Raw genomic sequence first — 18,122 nt, 5'->3', positions numbered from 1 at the left:
TAGATTCACTGTTTAAAGTATGTGATATGAAATGTGTGATTTATGCATCCTTCAATTAAAATCTTCATAACACCCTTTGGTTTTCCAAAGTATGTCTACCTTTTTTCTGGCTCATTCCTTGGCTACAACGTCATTGTTGGCAGAGGAGATTTCTGTTTGGACCCTGATTGGCCCTCGCTCTCAAGGTATTGCTATAATGATAGTTATTAAGAATCAACTGTCTTAAAGGTTCAGTGTGTGGTTCTGAGCCTCCTGCTCCAAAGAAATAGAGGGCAGTATTTCACCTCTACTACTGGGTCTAAACAATCTAAAATCATCAATCATCAAAATCACGAGTTATTAAAAAACTATTACTAGTATGTTAACCTGTTTATATTTTAGTTGTAGTATTTTTTCATATTTATTGTATTCTAGGTTTTAGAGTAACCTAATGTATTCTTTATATCGTGTATTGTATTCTACAGCTACATCCCTCTCTCTTCTAGTGTTGATATATTTACTGTGTATTTGTTACTCCTCTGTCTGTCTCTCTGTCTGTCTGTCTGTCAGTCAGTTCATTAGAGCAGACTGCTGAAACTCTAAGAGTCTAAATATCTCTGCTATCTTATAATCTTCACGTGGATCTTAGATATGTATCTGTGTTTACTGTGGCACTAGGGGCTGTGTTATGCTTATAGTTTGTATGTTGCTTGGGTCCGGGCGGCGGAGACGAAGGAATGACTCGTGTTTTTGTTTCGTCCTCAGCGGCAACATAGTACTTCCCAGGAGGGGAGCTTGCTGCGGTTCTGGTGGCTCGGATACGGCTGGCGTGTATCCCAGCATGGCTGATAGACTAACCTGTGTAACGGAAGCAACAGAAAGTTTGATGATTATGGTCAAACCAGACACATGGATGTAGGAAGGGGCTGATGCATTCACAGCACGGTAGGCCAGCACCAGAGTCTTGAAGCAGATTCAAGCAGCCACTGGTAGCCAGTGAAGGGAGAGGAGAAGCAGTGTAGTGTGGGAGAACTTGGGTAGGTTGAAGACCAGTCAGGCTGCTGCATTCTGGATAAGCTGTAGAGGGTGGATGGCGCATGTAGGCAATCCAGCAAGGAGGGAGTTGCAGTAGTAAAGGCGTGAGATGACAAAAGCCTGGACAAGAACCTGCGTCTGAGTCAGTATGGGACGTATCCTCCTGATGTTGTACAGAGTGTGTCTGCAGGAGCGGGTTGTTGCAGCGATGTTGGCACTGAAGGACAGTTGGTCGTCCAGTGTCACACCCAGATTCCTTGCAGTCCGAGTCGGGGAAACAACAGAGGTGGCGATGTTGATGGTAAGGTCTTGGATGGGAGAGCCCTTCCCTGGAAGAAAAATGAGCTTGGTCTTGTCAAGGTTGACAAACTATCAAAGCGTGCAGGGATCATGAATGTAATGTTGACCCTGAGTCTGCTGAGTCAGGCAGCTGTACTTCTTCTCCCTCTGTACTGAGGCAGACTGCAGCTACACTGACTCACTATCACCTCTAGAGGAACAAGTGGTATTACAGGCTGGACGGAGCACAGCTAGCTGTTAGCATGCTCACTTCAGTAGATATCGCTGCAACACAACACAGAGACGTCTTTGACATAACGTCAACCCTGTTACCTCTTCACACTGTTGATAATATTAGTTCATTGTTTTCATGTTTTAGGTTTATAATCTGGCTAGGGCTGTCAAGCGATTAAACAATGAATCTAATTAATTACAAGCTTTGTGATTAATTAATCTAAATTAATCACATATATCAATATTTGCTGTGAGAAGTTTCAAAATATTCAAATGGATTTTGGAAGATGAGTGAATCAATGAGTAGGCATTATACACATAAAGGTCAACATGTCTTTTATTTCAATACTATTTCTCCAATATCTTGTTTGCCACAATTATCTTAAACACACAGACCATCAGTTTGACATAAAGTGAAATTTCAAATCGGGCATTACACCTTTCATTACACAATAAACAATATCTTTAAAAGTTGTGTCATTTGACGCCATCTGTAAAGCCTCCGTTAAGCCCCTGTCCTCTACCACCTGCAATACATTGCAATCCATTTTGCGATTGAGTTGTTAATGTGTCTCAGGTAGACCGACTCATTCTGCGTCTGAACGCCTGATCGAGAGATGACGAGACAGGTCGCTCACTTTAGCATCAGCGGCGGTGCTAGCTAGCTCCGAGCTAGGTGCTAAGTGCTTTGCGTTGAGGTGATATTTCAGCTTGAAGTTCTCCAATGGTTCGAACATTCTTTGCTGCAGAAATCGTACAGAACGGAGCATCAACAGGTACATCCGGGAGTTTATTAAATGTAAACTTTCCATTCACTGGGCCAAGTAACGTTTACTCATTCGCTTCCATCATGTTGACGAGGCTTATTTATTATTGTTATTATTGTTATTTTTTCTGGCAAATTTTACATATTGAATCTTTAAATAATCAAAGTTCTTTCATATAGAATCTCTCCTGCTCCAGCCAAGCGTGACAGCTTACAGTGCCATTTGAAGTGGAGCACCCAACCTGTCAGTTTTACATGTTAAAAGACCCAGATCTGAAAACATCAAACATAGTTCTATATTAAAGAATTAAGCTCTGCAAAAATAAAACATCTATTCCGAGTACAACTTACATGAGCAGGAACAGGAACAGAGATGAGGCAGTTGCACCAATATCAGCTGGATCACGTTGCAGACTGGCAGTACCACCATTTTGGCCACCTCAATGCAGGTGTTCACAGCTGCAAGGCCGGCCCCAGCAGATCCAGACCACTGAACAACCAGAGGCATTAAACACCTGGGCCCTTAGCAGTGACAGTACTGGTGTTTATAGGAACACCATGTAGCTGTTCATATATATATATATATATATATATATATATATATATATATATATATATATATATATATATATATATATATATACATATATATATATGTATATATATATATGTAATATGTCCATAAATTGGACACATGTATATGGAAGCAAATTCAATTGCACATAGTCCTCTTGGCTAGCATTGATTTGTACTGTTATGCCATTCACTATCAATTGTTTTCTTTGTATAAATGATGGTATGCAAATGAGAATTGGTGGTTATTCACGATATTATACTTGCAGAAAAGTTTATTCATTCTAAATACTATAAAATATATAAATAATTTAAGTAAATTATCTAACAAAAATGCAAAAATTGCTGGTGCCAGCTTTTCAGTTTTCTGTTTAATAATGCTGATTTAATACATTTAAGCTTTGGAAAGTTGGTTGGACAAAAGAAGCTATTTAAATATATAATGTTAGCCACGGGAAAATTATATTGGCACTATATTGAGGCATTTTCTAGACAAACTTATTAATCAGAAATAATATTAGTAAATCATTAATAAGTACTCATGGGGTTCTCACCTTCTAATAAACTACCATCAAAGGTTAGTAAGTCATTAGTCATTTTAAATGTAGAAAAGGCAATAATAAAGAGTTATAATTCATCAAGTCTGCAATTGTCAAAAAGAAGTGGTCTATTGATACAGTGGAATCAATTCTTCAGGTCTTCCTGAGGAATTCCTGAGGAGGTTTGATGCTGGAGGAGGATAAACTCCAGCCAGGCATTGTTGCCAACAAAGTCTCAACACAATGTCCATTTAGCAGTTCTGGAGTTTTCCAATTATAACACATTATCTTCCTCAGCAGAGTTTGCACAGTTGTCATGGATGTTTAAATTTCAAAAACCTCTTGTCAATTTTGTTTTAAAAGTAGAATTAATTCATTTTTGACCTTGGAAATAGTAGTTGACAGTTAAACGCACTATGCTATAGTATACTTCATTTTATTGTTCTAGTACCATAATGATTTAAATAAATGGATTGTCTGCTCAGGTGGGATCCTGTCCTCCATTTTTTAGGAGCCAGCAGTTAACCTTCGGTCTAGACCCAGGTGTTGATCAGAGGAACGTCCATCCCATCCTCGTCGCCAAAATGTCGGAGACATTCTTCTAAAATATTGAGAGTTAAAGATCCAAACAGTTATCCCTGAAAGACTTTCAGAGTGTCTTGCCCTATATATCATCAGTTAAATGCTATATATAATACTATGTATTTTATATCTATGCTGACCTCATGACAAGGGAGATTCTATCAGTTATTCACCTTAGTCATTCCTGAGTACAATGGCCTTTTACTGTTACCTGGCAGCTGACTCTCATCTGACTTCCTATCAATTTAAACACAGTAAATCACATAGGCATAAACAACATCAATACATTGATTATTAAATCCAGAAATGTACATTTCCCACACATGGTAGGCAGTTCAGATAGTACTATGCGGATGACAGGACAATTACTTTGATACTTGAGAAGATATATTAGCCAAAGTGCTTGTGAACCTCGACAACAACAGCTGAGCAGTTTATTTCCACTCTCGAAAGGTAAACCATTTAAAAGGGTTGCTTTATAATATATAATATATACATAATATATCAATATCCACAAAAATATTAAATGAACATTGTGGTGTGTTTCCATTTCTATCACCAAGATATTTTTAACAATAACAAACGATCTACATACTGAAGTATGAATAAATTAATTCAACATCAATGAGGCCTTTATGAAGGATGCATTAGTAGGAAGTGGACGCAACGTTACAGATATACAGAGGAGTGGTCATAAACTATATTCATGTAAAGGTATAGACATCTGTCTATCTCATGTTGACAGAATTAGTTGTAGGTATATCATTAGACTTGAAGCATGTAACAAGCCACTGTGTCAGACACTGGAGTAACGATGCAGAGTTCTCAGTGATAGAGCCTCGGTGTTACTCTAAGCAAGGCTGTTTGGCCAGCTGCCTATTGAAAGCGACACTCTATTGAGCCAAAGTTTAGCCGAAGGAATGTTTTGTGCCGATTATTCCAGAAGTGAAGACCTTTTCTATTGCTCAGATTGAAATCCTTCTTGACATCATCCCCTTGCAATTGTAAAGCCCCCTCCCCACTTTTGTCCCATTTGCCATTTCCACAAAATAAATAGCATCCAAATTTTATCTGGGTTTTGCATGGTTACCATTTTGTTAATGAGCAGTCTGGCCTCTTGATGAGACGAAGAGCATTTTTGGGGGGCACAGTGTGGTTGTTGTAGCAACGTTGTTGAGGAGTGAATGAAGCAGATGTCAGAGTAATCCATCAGCCGGCAGCTCCACACTCCCACACATGCTGTGACAAACCTCAATCACACCCACTTCACTCTCATCTGTCCTCATATAAGACTTGAAAAATGTGTTTTAAATACAAAATGACTTCCTTCTGTTAATTCTGAGACAACATTTATTAACCGAAGAAGAAAAGACATACACATGTGCTTTTACTTGAAATATGTCAACAATGACCTCTGATTTAAGAGCAGTTGGATAATATAATTTCATCAGTTCAATCACATATAACAAGCTTTAATGAGGACTGAGTCAGTATTAACTTGCTCTTCACTTGAAACTCTTTATAATAACCAAACGACAGAACTGCAACCATACCCATCCTGAGAGGTTAGTCTATATATTATGATACTTTACAATCACAACTGTTATCCCAGTTAGAATTGGTTGTTTTATGTTGAAGTTTTAGGGCTGGCTAACACACCCCTTTATATCAAAAACGTGTGCTAATATTTGGGATTGAATGCTTGGTCTGGATTCAGTGTCTGGTTTATCTATTACTCAATCAGATATTTTATGATCTACATCAAAACTTTATTTAATTTTTTTTAATTGGTACAGAAAATATGACCAGGTCCAAGTGATCTACCTGTTAAAAATGCTGCGTAGTTCACTCCTCTCCTTTCCTCCGCTATGTCTCCAACTGTAGGTGTGTGCGCTCGTGTGTGTTTGTGGGAGCGAGTGGAGGGAATGTGAACCCGCCAGGCAAGAAAAAAACTAACGTTCAGGGGGCACAGGGTTCCGTTGGGGAAATATATATATATATATATATTTATTTTTAAACGGTGCGCGATTTACCCGCACTGCACTCGACCTTTTGGGCACCCCTGGTGTAGGGGTTATGGCGCCGACAATAAACAATGTTCATGTACTCCATCAATCTCTCTACTTTGACTGTCTAATAAAAGACCAAACAATATTTATATGAAATGATACCCAGCCCTAGTTGGTGTTGGAGATAGACTGGACAAAGAGCAAGAAAAGCACAGCTTAACCTTATAGAGAGCCAAAGTGAAACGGTAACTCCCAGATTCTGTTTCTAAAGTCACGTCACATTTGTGGCCTTGGAATATAACCTTCAACAGTATGTCATGTGGTTCAATCTATATGTCTACATGGATCCATTAAAAAGCTTATATGAATGAATTTTTTGTTTTTCTTCTGTTTTTAGCAGCGTTTAACAAACACCATTGAATACCTTTGCAGGTTACACAAATCCCCAACTCAATAAAGTGGCTGCAGCTAGTTGTGGCAGAATGATGCAGACGTCTTTAGTAAGCACAGCTTACAGCTAAAAAGATGTAAAGATGACAAAAAGACTGTGGGTGGAACTCATAGATAAGGAAGAGATCAACAGTTACAATGTTGTTTTACTAGTAAGGCGTAACACGCTGTTAAAAATCTATAATAGCTGTAGTTTTTGTATGCTAACAAATTCATTTGTTTGGGTTTGTTCAAATTAACAAGGGTTCAGAGTTTAATGACAAATGCTGTAGTAGAAAGTAGTTTAACTTAGAATATGGATAGTAAACAACAAAAACACATTTTACTTCTTCAGAAGAGATAAAAGAAACACAAGATAGCTGAGTCATATACACTAAGCTAACAATCGTGGAGCAGCAGCTAGCCAGGTCTCTTTGGCTCCCTGTAGGTAACAAAGCAAGGTGACATAAAGTTTCCTGACATGGGTTACAAATCACAATGTGGCATATTTCATTATAACATCATTATGTTTTGCTGATGAGGAACAAGGCACATTTTTAAAACAGTGTTTGAGTGGTAAACTCAGTAACTGAAAAGTTAGACATGCTAAGGGAAAATATCTTACATAGCGATAGAAAATAAATAAAACAAAATATTATATAAAAATAATCTCTTACAAAATATATTCTATCAACCAACATTGTGGGGAATGTTTGTCTGGAAGCTCGCGTTTGCTCCTGGTGGTGTCAACTTAGCTTGAAGTGTCAATATGGCTGCTCAGTCACAAACTCTGTAACTTTCCAGACAACTAGCAGCAAACTGTCGGAGACGGGGGACAGAAACAAGTAGAAAACAATATCATCATATACCGAGCCCAGGATCAGTAGTTTAATGTTCTTCTGCTGGGCTTAATGCACATATGCTGCAGGCCCCCAAATATGTCATTCCGTTTCAGTTTTTAGCTCCAATGTCTTGTTACAAAAAAGAAATAAAATAAAATAGGTTTTGCTTTTAAGTGCACTTAAAGGCATCTACACCAACTTAAAACCTTACCAGATTTAGTCAACAGTGAATTTTCTAAATCATCTTTAATAATATATTATTAGTCTACAAAAAAAACTATCACTATTTGAGGTAAGTCATGCCAATATGGCCTGCATAGAAGGCAAGCCTGGGGCAGGAAATGGCATTCAATGTATGAGCTCATAAGTATGGTCCAGTGTCATGGGTAGATGTCCATTGGCATCCGAATAATCAACACTCATTGGAGGAACAGTCTGTCGTGATTGCTGCAATGCCAAGGCAGTAAGACAGTCACTCTGCATGAGTGTATCAACCACAGAGAACCCTTATTCTGAAATACATTACCAACACGCACATTCACACGCAGTCCAGTGTTGCTGTGCGTCTAAATACACATCCAATAAATATTTCTATTTACAGGTATACACCTCTGTCCTCTCACTGCAGGTGTTGCATTTCACGTAGCAGCACCACAGGAACTTGCAGTTGCACTGCCAAACGCGTGAGTACTGGTGTGTGTTATATCCTCGACCGCAACACATCAGGTCGCAGCTGTTGGGCTGCTGAGCCGTTTTGTTGCACAGGCGACCCTGTGTTCCCACGCTGCCGGTCAGAGGGTCGGCCTCGCAGTAGTTGGGCGACCTCTCAATGTAGACCAGCTCTGTGTCCATGGGTTTACGGTAGGAGTGGGGTTTTTTGATCTTTAGGAAGGTGGGGCGCTTGTTGCGGCTGGCTCGTACCGGCTCCACGTGCACGGCCTGGTTGTACTTGTCCTTGAGCATGTATCCCAGCTGACGGAACTTGGGGAGCGTCGTCCAGCACGTCTTGGTGGTGCAGGATCCTGACACACCGTGACACTTGCACTCCAGATGCATGCCCTTCTCCAGGAGCTACAACATAGAGGGAAAGTTGAGATGAAGATTTCAAAGTTTCAAAATTAAAAGTGTGACCAGTTGCAGCTGCCCAAATGAAATCCAGTCATATTTACATATTTCATTTGTGAGGATCAAACTGTCTTCTACACCTTCATCAGCGCTTTGAATAATACAGATATTTTCACATTTCTTACAGTTTGTTTGTTGCTGTCTTTCCATAATGAGCAAGTAAGAAACACATGAGTTCACAGAAATATTCAGTCTAACATTGCATGAATAGTTGAACAGGTTGAGACAAAAGTTTTTCTAGCATTCCAAATGAATGTAAGCATTCCAGAGATCTCAGAGCTGCTACAGTATAGCACCCTATGGCCAGTAGCTTTGGAAGAAACATACTCATACAACAGCATGGAAACTCTAAATTCATGTAGGTCCTGCAACCTAATATTAAGAATGATAAATGTTAAAACCTCTGAAATTGGTGGTATAGTGGTATAACATAAGTTCATAAAGTCAAGTAATTAATACTAGGATCAACACGGAAGTGGACAAATATGCTTTCTTTATGAAATGTATGTATATTTATTGTTGGAAATCAATTAACAACACACAACAAAGACACTTATTGTCCAGAAACCCTCCCAAGTTTTGCTTTTAGAAATGTCCCCATACCACAAATGTACTGGTCGAAACCATTACCAGGGGAATTGCACGATTCTCGATACCCAATTTGAAACCATATAAATGATTTGTACTTTTATTTAAATATTTGCTTTGATTAAACAAAAAATCTTTGGAATAAAATCTTTGTACAACTATCTTGTTTTTACTGATTTTCAAATACAAAAATACGTGGATGTTTTTCAAAGGGGCAGACAGATTCTAACTAATTTTCACCAACTTTAACAAACCCATGCCCTATATCACTGCAGTTTTCACTAAATGTTTCCAGTACATGAAAAACAGGTTAAAGTACTCATATATTTTACTTCAGTAAAAGTACTAATACCACAGTGTAGAACGTAGTGGCATTAAAATATACCTAACATACCAAGAGTAAAAGTTCTCATTCAATGGCCCATTTCTTACTGAAGTATAATTAATGATGCATTATTATGTTTATCACTTTAATGTTGCAGCTGGTAAAGGAGGAGTTTATATATACACTGCCAGATAGCTTTTTAACTTCAGCATGAATCATTAAAGTTTTATCTTAAACTATAATAATACATGATTCATTATTTCTTGATCATATTTTATATTAATATTTTGAGTCCCTCTAAATCAGTTAAAACAAATCAATAACTGATTTATGCTGCACATGGTATTTTCTGATTAAATAATGAATTAATAATAGTAATATAATAATGAACAACATTTAAGATTATGTCTGCAAACACCTGAGAGATTCACGTTTCTTTATTCCCATGCCTCTACAGAGCAATCTGGGTTTTCTTCACAGATCTAGTATCTTGAGCAACTGCTGTACTATGGATAACAGCAATGAAAAAACAGTCAGTGTGAACATAAAACTTGTCTTCGAAAGTGCTTAGAATAAAATGAATCTGTATGAGGCGATGAATTGAGACAGAAGCTAGGTTCATGTACGGATTCTTGTGGAGACTGAAGACATGGAGGCATTTACAGCCAGCAGGCTGGCAGCGGTGGAAGCAGCCGGGGTATTCTCTGTGTGCCTCAGGAATGACATCAGCTTACTCTCCTTCCTCCTCGCTGAGTGGGAACCCTCGCTGGCATTAGAGAAGCCTCACCCTGCTTTTTAATTATTCCACTGCGATGTGGCCTCAGACTTTCTGGAGTCTCCTGGTGTAATTGTCAAAAGCCTTGGATGCATACAGCTTAGTGTGGTCATGCCCCCGAGACCTGACAAGCATTTAATTCATGGAGTTCAGTGAAGTGAAATGCCAACCAAGCTGCAATAGTTTGTCTAACAGAACCCCAGTAAGCCTCCCGTGGCACCTTTTACACTATTGTTTATTCTTCTCGAGAAATGTGAAGGTTGGAAGTCAAAACACACACACACACACACACACACACACACACACACACACACACACACACACACACACACACATTAAACATAAAAGCCTTACTACAATAATTACAGAGGTATCAGTTAGGTTAGTTTGTGTGCTTGGTCCACAGGGATGGAAGTTCTTCTTCCTGCTGATTGAAATGCACTTGACATCAAATCTTTCCAGGAAAATTCACTTCTCAGCTTTTCAACTTGTACATATGTAGCCCTCCAAATACACACATTTCCATATACATCTCTCTAATAATAAGTAGTGCATATTAAGGAAACCACAAGATATTTTTAGTGCTCTCAACAGAAAACATCTGAAACATTGCGCATTGTTGCAGCTACTGATAGCTTCTTAAACCATAAAGGGGTCTGCTCATGTGCTCTCATATCTATGAGATATTTCATTGCATAAATATGCAATGAAATAGGAATGAACACATAATAAGACAAGATGGAGAGCAATTGAGAGTTGGTTGTTAGATATATTGACTGCATTACCTATTAAGCTAGTCTCTCAGCCAGCGTACAGCTGCAACTACTAACCCTAAAGAGTATTGTTTCCATTCAAATGTAAGCAAATGGTTAAGAGTGGTCATCACAAGCTATCATTTGTTTTGTCCAACCAGAGCCAGGCTGGCTGTTTCCCCCAGTTTCCAGTATTTCTGCTAAGCTAAGCTAACTAAGCCTCACATTTATAGTTCAGATTTGAGAACGCTATCTTCTCATTTAACGCTTGAGTAGAAAGCGAATAAGTGTTCCCAATATGAAAAAACTATTCCTTTAGGGTTACCTTTTTTGAATGTTCAGGACAAATAACTGCAGATATGTTGACATTAACCTTTAAAATCACACTCTTATGATCTTTGTGACACTTTGGAAGTATGTTGTGCTTGCCGTGGTTTTTCCAGTATATGGGGACACTTTGTGGACAGTCCTGTACTTTCTGTCCTCTCCTACACAACACATGGTCCGGAGCTCACGTTTGTGCATCGTGTCAGACACTGTTACTTCTTCACTCTACATTATTTGCAGGATCTGACCACTTTGTCCTCTAACCTCGACTGATTTGACTTTGACCAAAGCATGACTTAATGATATATGACCTAAAATTTATATCATTATAAAGGACCAGATTTACCTAATTATAAATGTATGCATTTATATTTGTTCTAATACTTTTGTCCTGTTTTATTAAAGATACTGGGCTGTTGGCTGGTTGGTTGAACTTCTGGGAAGAAGCCACTGCTTGTTGTAGCAAATGTCAGTTTATTAACATGTGGGATTAATACTATAGTTTGATCAATTAAATGTATTTCCCAGTCGCAGTCTAAAGCACTGTCCAGACAGCTCCACCCTTTTAGTGAATGCTGCATATATTTACTGTGTTTACTGCACATTTTAAGATGACTCTCAGCCAACATTATTCCTTTTTTCTGTATCACCTACCAGTTACCTGCTTTTTTAATTTATTGTCCTGTTCTTTTTGGGCCAGGGCATGCTGGGATAGCTACAGTGAACAGCAGTGCGTATATGTAGACAGTTGTAACAGATACCAATTATTGTGTACTGCCTTTTTACTTCATATGTTCTTTTGCTGTGACAAGATACATTTCCCCGTTGTGGGACTAATAAAGGATTGTTGATTTCTGATAAAACAGAAAGATACATGGATAAAAAAAGTTGCTTTTTTGCACAGCATAAAAGAAAGGTGAAATGAATGGGCTGTGTCTTAAAACAAATTTTTTAACAGAGGCTTTGAGTTCAATAATTAGTACGGCCCTCGAAGGATGTTGTAAAAGAAAAAAAGGCCCTTGATAGGAAAAAGGTTCCCCACCCCTGATATACAGTTTGCATGTTTTCGTTGCACCTCTGTAACAGCCATGCTTCTGAATTGTACATGCGTGCGGGGTGAAGTGGGTTCGAGCCAGCAGATCTATTGTAGAGGTTGAATCATTACGAACTCATGTATTCACACAGGCTTTGTATTTTGTCACCCAGTCCTTAAGTCTTAATGTTTCTGAAGCAAGTAGTGTAAAATACTTATTGTCAGGTCACTATGATGAAATATGAAATAAAGTGAATTTTTGGATCTGTTCAAATAAATTAAAAAACATACCTTGCGTCCCACTTCATTGTTATGTAAATTCATGAGAGTCCTGGCGTTCTGCTTGATCTCCCGCGCGTCCACAAACACCTTAGAGAAACCCAGGCCGTAGTGGATGTCTGCAGAGCAGCCACCCCACCTCCAGCCCTCCTCCTGGTTGTAGAAACCCTGCTTCTCCTTGTCGCAGCCACAGCCGCTCAGGCTCCCCTGGGTGCAAGCCGCAGTCACTGCATGGCCCACCCCAGCAGCAATGATAGCGTAGGTGAATGCAGCCTCCTTACTGCCTGCGATAAGGAGAAAATACATTTTAATCATAATTGCCGACAGAATTCACTATTTCAGGCACTGTCAAGACTCCTTACATACCTGGCATAGCTGCCTCAAACCAAATCATAAAATACATGAGCCAAGCCAAGTCCAATCTCTTAAAACAGATCAACTTCAGGAGGAAGCTCTGGATCTTGCAGAAAACATAATGGAGCTGTTATAATGGAACAGATTAAGGGAAGCAGGACAGTTTAATTCTCTTTATGATGAAGACTAGTCTGTGCATCTAAGCATATAATAAAATTAATTCACAGATTAACAGTCAATCTGCTGAGTACATTTGATTAAAGATGATTGTAGAGATGATGTTTTGAGACCATTCAGTGGGAGATAAAACATTAAATGTTTAGGCATTATTGGCCCTTGTCCAACTGCTGTCACACTGGGATCCACCCTGTGAGGTGAATCTAAGAGGCATGCAGAGCCTCCCTAAAAAATATATCTAAATGCTTCAGGTCAACTGCGTTTTTGAATTAAAATGGAGATAATACCTGTTGGAGCACATGTGAAAAGCATCCAAAAAATAAAATATCCAATAAAGTCATCACCTTTAACAATTAAACTGCCATACAAACATTTGAGACTATAAAGGTCATAGTTCTCTTTCAAACCCTGACATTTATGTGCAACTGTTGTACTTTGCTGGTAGATGTTAGCGTTTGAGTGCTTTGCCGGCATGCTCACATTGAATTCTCATTAAAAAGACAATGGAGACAGAACTTTCAACACAGAAGCATCCTGACATCAAACTCTCTGATCAGCCTTGAGAGCCAGCAGAAGCAGCCAGTACCCACAGTGAGTTACCTCAGGTAGATGATGGGGGGGGGGGGGGGGGGGTACTTGATGTGCATGCTAAAATACTGTACAGTGCTGCATCACTGCCAACAACAATCCCAAATGTATGTGTTCTATTAGTTATCAATGTTCCAGTCTGCTGAAACTTAACAATGGATGCCGACTGTGTGGGGCTATGGCTCAGGAGGTAGAATGGTCGTCCAGTTGTCGTCCAATGGTCCAAAGGTCGGCGGTTTAATCCCCAGCCCCTGCAGTCAGCATGTCAAAGTGTCCTTGGGCAAGATACTGAATCCCAAATTGCTCTCAATGGCCAACAGTGTGTGTGAGTGTGTGTGTGTGTGTGTGTGTGTGTGTGTGTGTGTGTGTGTGTGTGTGTGTGTGTGTGTGTGTGTGTGTGTGTGTGTGTGTGTGTGTGTGTGTGTGTGAATGTTTATCCCTACTGACGAGCTGATGTCCACTGACTCTGTGTGAATGCTGATTTATGTTGTAAAGCACTTTGAGTTATCGCAAAGACTATAAATGCAGTCCATTTACTGTGTGGAGCTCTCATCTGATTCTAAATATGGGTCACATTTTTATTATTTTACTAATTTTTAGAATGAGTTTTGTTTAAATCTGAGGATATGCATTAAAAAGGTAGTGTCTTCCTGAAGCAGGGGTCTAAAATAATTCTACATAAAACGTCCCCTGCAAAGCGGAAGTACATTTGTAAATCTAGCAGAGAGTACCTGTCTGAACTTGAAGCTTTTGGGGAAAGTATTTTATAAATATACTGCAGTATTTTACTGTGTGCATTACAGTTAATCACAGATTCAGCTCATATTTGTTGCAGCTAATACTACAATCATTTCAGCCAATGTAATATAACCTAAAATAAAATAATGTAATATAATAATATATAATAAAATAATATAACATAATATATGTTAATATAATATTAATAAAAATAATAAGATATAATATGATATGATATAATATAAAATATTATAATATATAATATTTAGGGCTGTCGAATTAGCGCGTTAATTTCGATTAATTAATCACAGAAAAAATAACGCGGCAAAAATATTAACGCAGATTAATCGCGCTCTTAGATGGTGATTCCTGCAGCAAAGAATGTTCGAACCATCGGAGAACTTCAAGCTGAAATATCACCTCAACGCAAAGCACTTAGCAGCTAGCTCGGAGCTAGCTAGCACCGCCGCTGATGCTAAAGTGACAGACGCAGAATGAGTCGGTCTACCTGAGACACATTAACAACTCCATTAGGAAATGTATTGCAATGGACTGAAGGTGGTAGAGGACAGGGGGATAACGGAGGCTTTACACATGACGTCAAATGGCACAACTTTTAAAGATATTGATTATTGTGCAATGAAAGACGATAATTAAGCCAGATTTGAAATTGCACTTTATTTCAAACTGTTGGTCTGTGTTGTCTAATATAATTGTGGCAAACAAGATATTGGAGAAATAGTATTGAAATAAAAGACATGTTGACCAGTTTATAATGCTACTCATTGATTCACTCATCTTCCAAAAAACCATTTGAATATTTTGAAATGGTTCTCACAGCAAATGCGATTAATTTATATTAATTTATATTAATTTAGAATAATTTATATTAATTACTCACAAAGCTTGTAATTAATTAGATTATTTTTTAATCGCTTGACAGCCCTAATAATATTATAATGATATAATATAATATAATATGAAATAATATAATGTGAAATAATATAGCCTAATATAATATAAGGCGGTCATGTACAATGTAGTAATTAGCATACATTAAAGGCTCAAACGGGATGTGAGCTATAATCCTTAATGACATTTGAAGTGAAAAATTACACCCACGCTCTGCATCTCTGTGTTGAACATGATTCTCAAATTATTTCCGCAGTCCTGTCTTTGGAGCAAGCGTTGCCTCGAGCCTTGTTCCACACACAGGATACAATCTGTGGCTCATGTTCCCACCAAGAGCAGAGCTTCAGACTTACATACATTTGTCAAAATGTCAAAGGTCCAGGACCTCGGTGGAATGCTGTTTTCGACAATTTTTGGACAAATGATAGCAATTTTCTAAACATGTTTTGACTTCCTAAACACCTGTATAGATAACAATAGTAAAGATAACATACAACTCAGTACATCCTGAAACATGCTGTGTCGACTATTTGAGTGCAAGCAACACACAGTTATCAAGCTGCTGGTGTACTATGCAGCAATTTAAAAAATGAAACAGCTTATTTCTCAGAAATAACTATTTAATTGGTTGAAAACCACCTTGTGAGCACCGGAATTCTGAAGATCAAGGGAGCTGACATGTTTCTCAGTGTAATAAGCATATAGGATCTTTCTTACCTTCAAAAACAGCAACAATAATAATTATGTAGTTACATTTAGGATGGTAAGTGTGCAGACTCCACAATGAGCATGTGATGTGAGCACAAAGCAATACAATAACTTTAAACCCCCTCACAGAGCCTACAGAACAATGTGGGGAAATAGCCCTAATTCAATAAGACATAAAATCCCTGCGTTTGTACAAAGAAGTAACGTACCCACTCTGAGCTCCTTCCCGAACACGGTCCTCTCCGCCAGGGCCGAGCAGTTCCAGCGGCCGTGTCTGAACTGAAACTGGCACTCATTGATCCCCATTTGAACCCCCTCTCCGATCACGATGATCGCGTCGGGCCGGCTCTGACAGATAGTCCGCTGCCGGGGGGCCAAGCCGGGGATTTTGTTACAGATGATGCTCGCTCCCAGTGCAACCACCGATGACAGACCCCTGCGGTGAAGGGAAACGTTCAATATGGAAGTTGTGCAGGTGTTTAAATACAGACCTTTCTGGGGAGTTACTCTGAGGAAATAGACGCTGTTGACTCATCACACATGTATATAACTGTGTGTGGTCTGATGACATTCCTACACCTCCCCCAAAATGAATGTAAAATGTAATAAAAGGTTCATGAATATAACTATAGTCCACTTGCATGGAAGCACAGCCAGAAAGCCCCTACACCTCACTTTGTGGCCCTCATCATGTCATCGGTGGAGAGCATCATTCGAATCTCTAATTGTATTACAATCACCAACATTGTTCCTGCACTTGTTTTTAACATCTTAATTGCGCCTATTTGAAAATGCAGAGCCAACCTGCACTGCTTCCCAGGAACTCACCCGATGTTCAGATAAAATACTCCAAGGCACAGGAAGAAATGGAAAATCCAGCGCCGAGTCTTCCTACTCATGGTGCTGCTCTCAGCCCGCCGGGGTTACTGCTGTGTTACTTCTACCGAGCCCCGCGGGCGGTCCAGGTGTTCCGAGCTGCACACGTGAATAGAGCTCCTCGGGACAATCCAAAGTGTCGTCCTGCTTTCATTTGGTAGGTGTCCGCTGCTGAGGGCCTGCGGTGGGGCATTGGGGCTGTTGTTGCAGGTAAGCAGCTCGGCTCCTCAGTGCTCAGGCTCAGTGTGTGTGTGTACCTTTTGTACCAGGGCGTGTTCTGCAGAGGATGTGGCTCTGAGCAGCCTGCAGGTAGACTACACGCTCAGCTCTGCAGACCTGGTATAGCAAATGTTCAGCTCACACTTGTTACCTGTCACGTGATGTCTCCCGCGGATCATCCGTGTGAGCACTTCATGTCTGACGGACAACCAGAGACCGACACTTTTATTTCTTTCCCAACAATGCACGCCCCTCCCACCCCCTCCCTGTGGTCTTGGCACGTTTTGAACCCTCATCTCCATCAGATCTCATGTCATGTGATGTCACACCAGCGCTGGCTGCATGTGATCAGGTACTTGTACTTTACGTATGTATTGGATTTTCCTTTAAAGCTACTTTAGGCTCCAACTCCGTAATATTCCAGAGGGAAATATTGTGAATTTTAATAATATATTTCATTCCAAACATATTGTCATATTTTAATATATATAATATGATGCACTGGCGGTCTATAATTAAAATACTAAATAAAGTAGTTACAATTAGCTTCGGCTTGACCAGCTTCAACTTTAAAAGGGTTATTTCATGATAATGCATCAATAAATATAATCCAGTAATATAATTTAATGAATTATTAATAATCTATTAAAAAATAAAAAGAAGCAATTCTACATAATGAATACTTTCACTTTTAATAAGTTCAGTACATTTTCTTGAACATACTTCAGGACTTTGAACTAAGACTTCGGTCATTGTATTATATACAGTTAATTTTTAATTTGTAGTATTTTTAAATGATCTTCTTCCATCACGTACAGATCTGCATCTTAATTATTTTCCAACGAGGCTAGTGTACAGGTTGCACTCCAAACATCAACTTCAAGACTTTAAAACAGTAAAACTACAAGTCAGGATCAGACCGGATCTTGTATCACCATTGTTCCTTCAATGATGAACACTTTAAGTTAAAGGACTATAACACCATCTATTGACACAACTGTGTAACTACTATCAGCATGTTCAAAAGTGCATGGTCCAATGAGCCTGATTGGGGGGCGTGGGTAAAAAAATGCAGTTCC

General features: G+C 39.0%; 1 protein-coding gene across 1 annotated transcript; it reads right to left on the bottom strand.

Annotated features, from left to right (window-relative positions):
• Positions 1–5,331: 5,331 nt before the first annotated feature.
• wnt7aa (wingless-type MMTV integration site family, member 7Aa) lies at positions 5,332–17,209 on the bottom strand. Its single transcript, XM_029432799.1, has 4 exons — positions 16,777–17,209; positions 16,158–16,384; positions 12,484–12,755; positions 5,332–8,338 (listed from the first exon to the last, which is right to left on the bottom strand). The coding sequence occupies exons 1-4, from the start codon at positions 16,845–16,847 to the stop codon at positions 7,859–7,861; spliced, it is 1,050 nt and encodes a 349-aa protein (XP_029288659.1). The 5' UTR covers positions 16,848–17,209; the 3' UTR covers positions 5,332–7,858.
• Between the last annotated feature and the right edge of the window lie 913 nt (positions 17,210–18,122).

The sequence above is a fragment of the Cottoperca gobio genome, chromosome 5, assembly GCF_900634415.1.
Source record: "Cottoperca gobio chromosome 5, fCotGob3.1, whole genome shotgun sequence".
Lineage (NCBI taxonomy): Eukaryota > Metazoa > Chordata > Actinopteri > Perciformes > Bovichtidae > Cottoperca > Cottoperca gobio.
This window is presented reverse-complemented; position numbering and strand designations above follow the sequence as displayed.

Excerpts from the sequence above, each read along its gene's own strand:
- wnt7aa (XM_029432799.1), bottom strand. The coding sequence starts at position 16,847 with ATGAGTAGGAAGACTCGGCGCTGGATTTTCCATTTCTTCCTGTGCCTT. Across the intron at positions 12,756-16,157 it reads CGGGAAGGAGCTCAGAGTGG|GCAGTAAGGAGGCTGCATTC; the intron begins GTACGTTACTTC and ends TCCTTATCGCAG. Across the intron at positions 8,339-12,483 it reads ACAATGAAGTGGGACGCAAG|CTCCTGGAGAAGGGCATGCA; the intron begins GTATGTTTTTTA and ends TCTATGTTGTAG.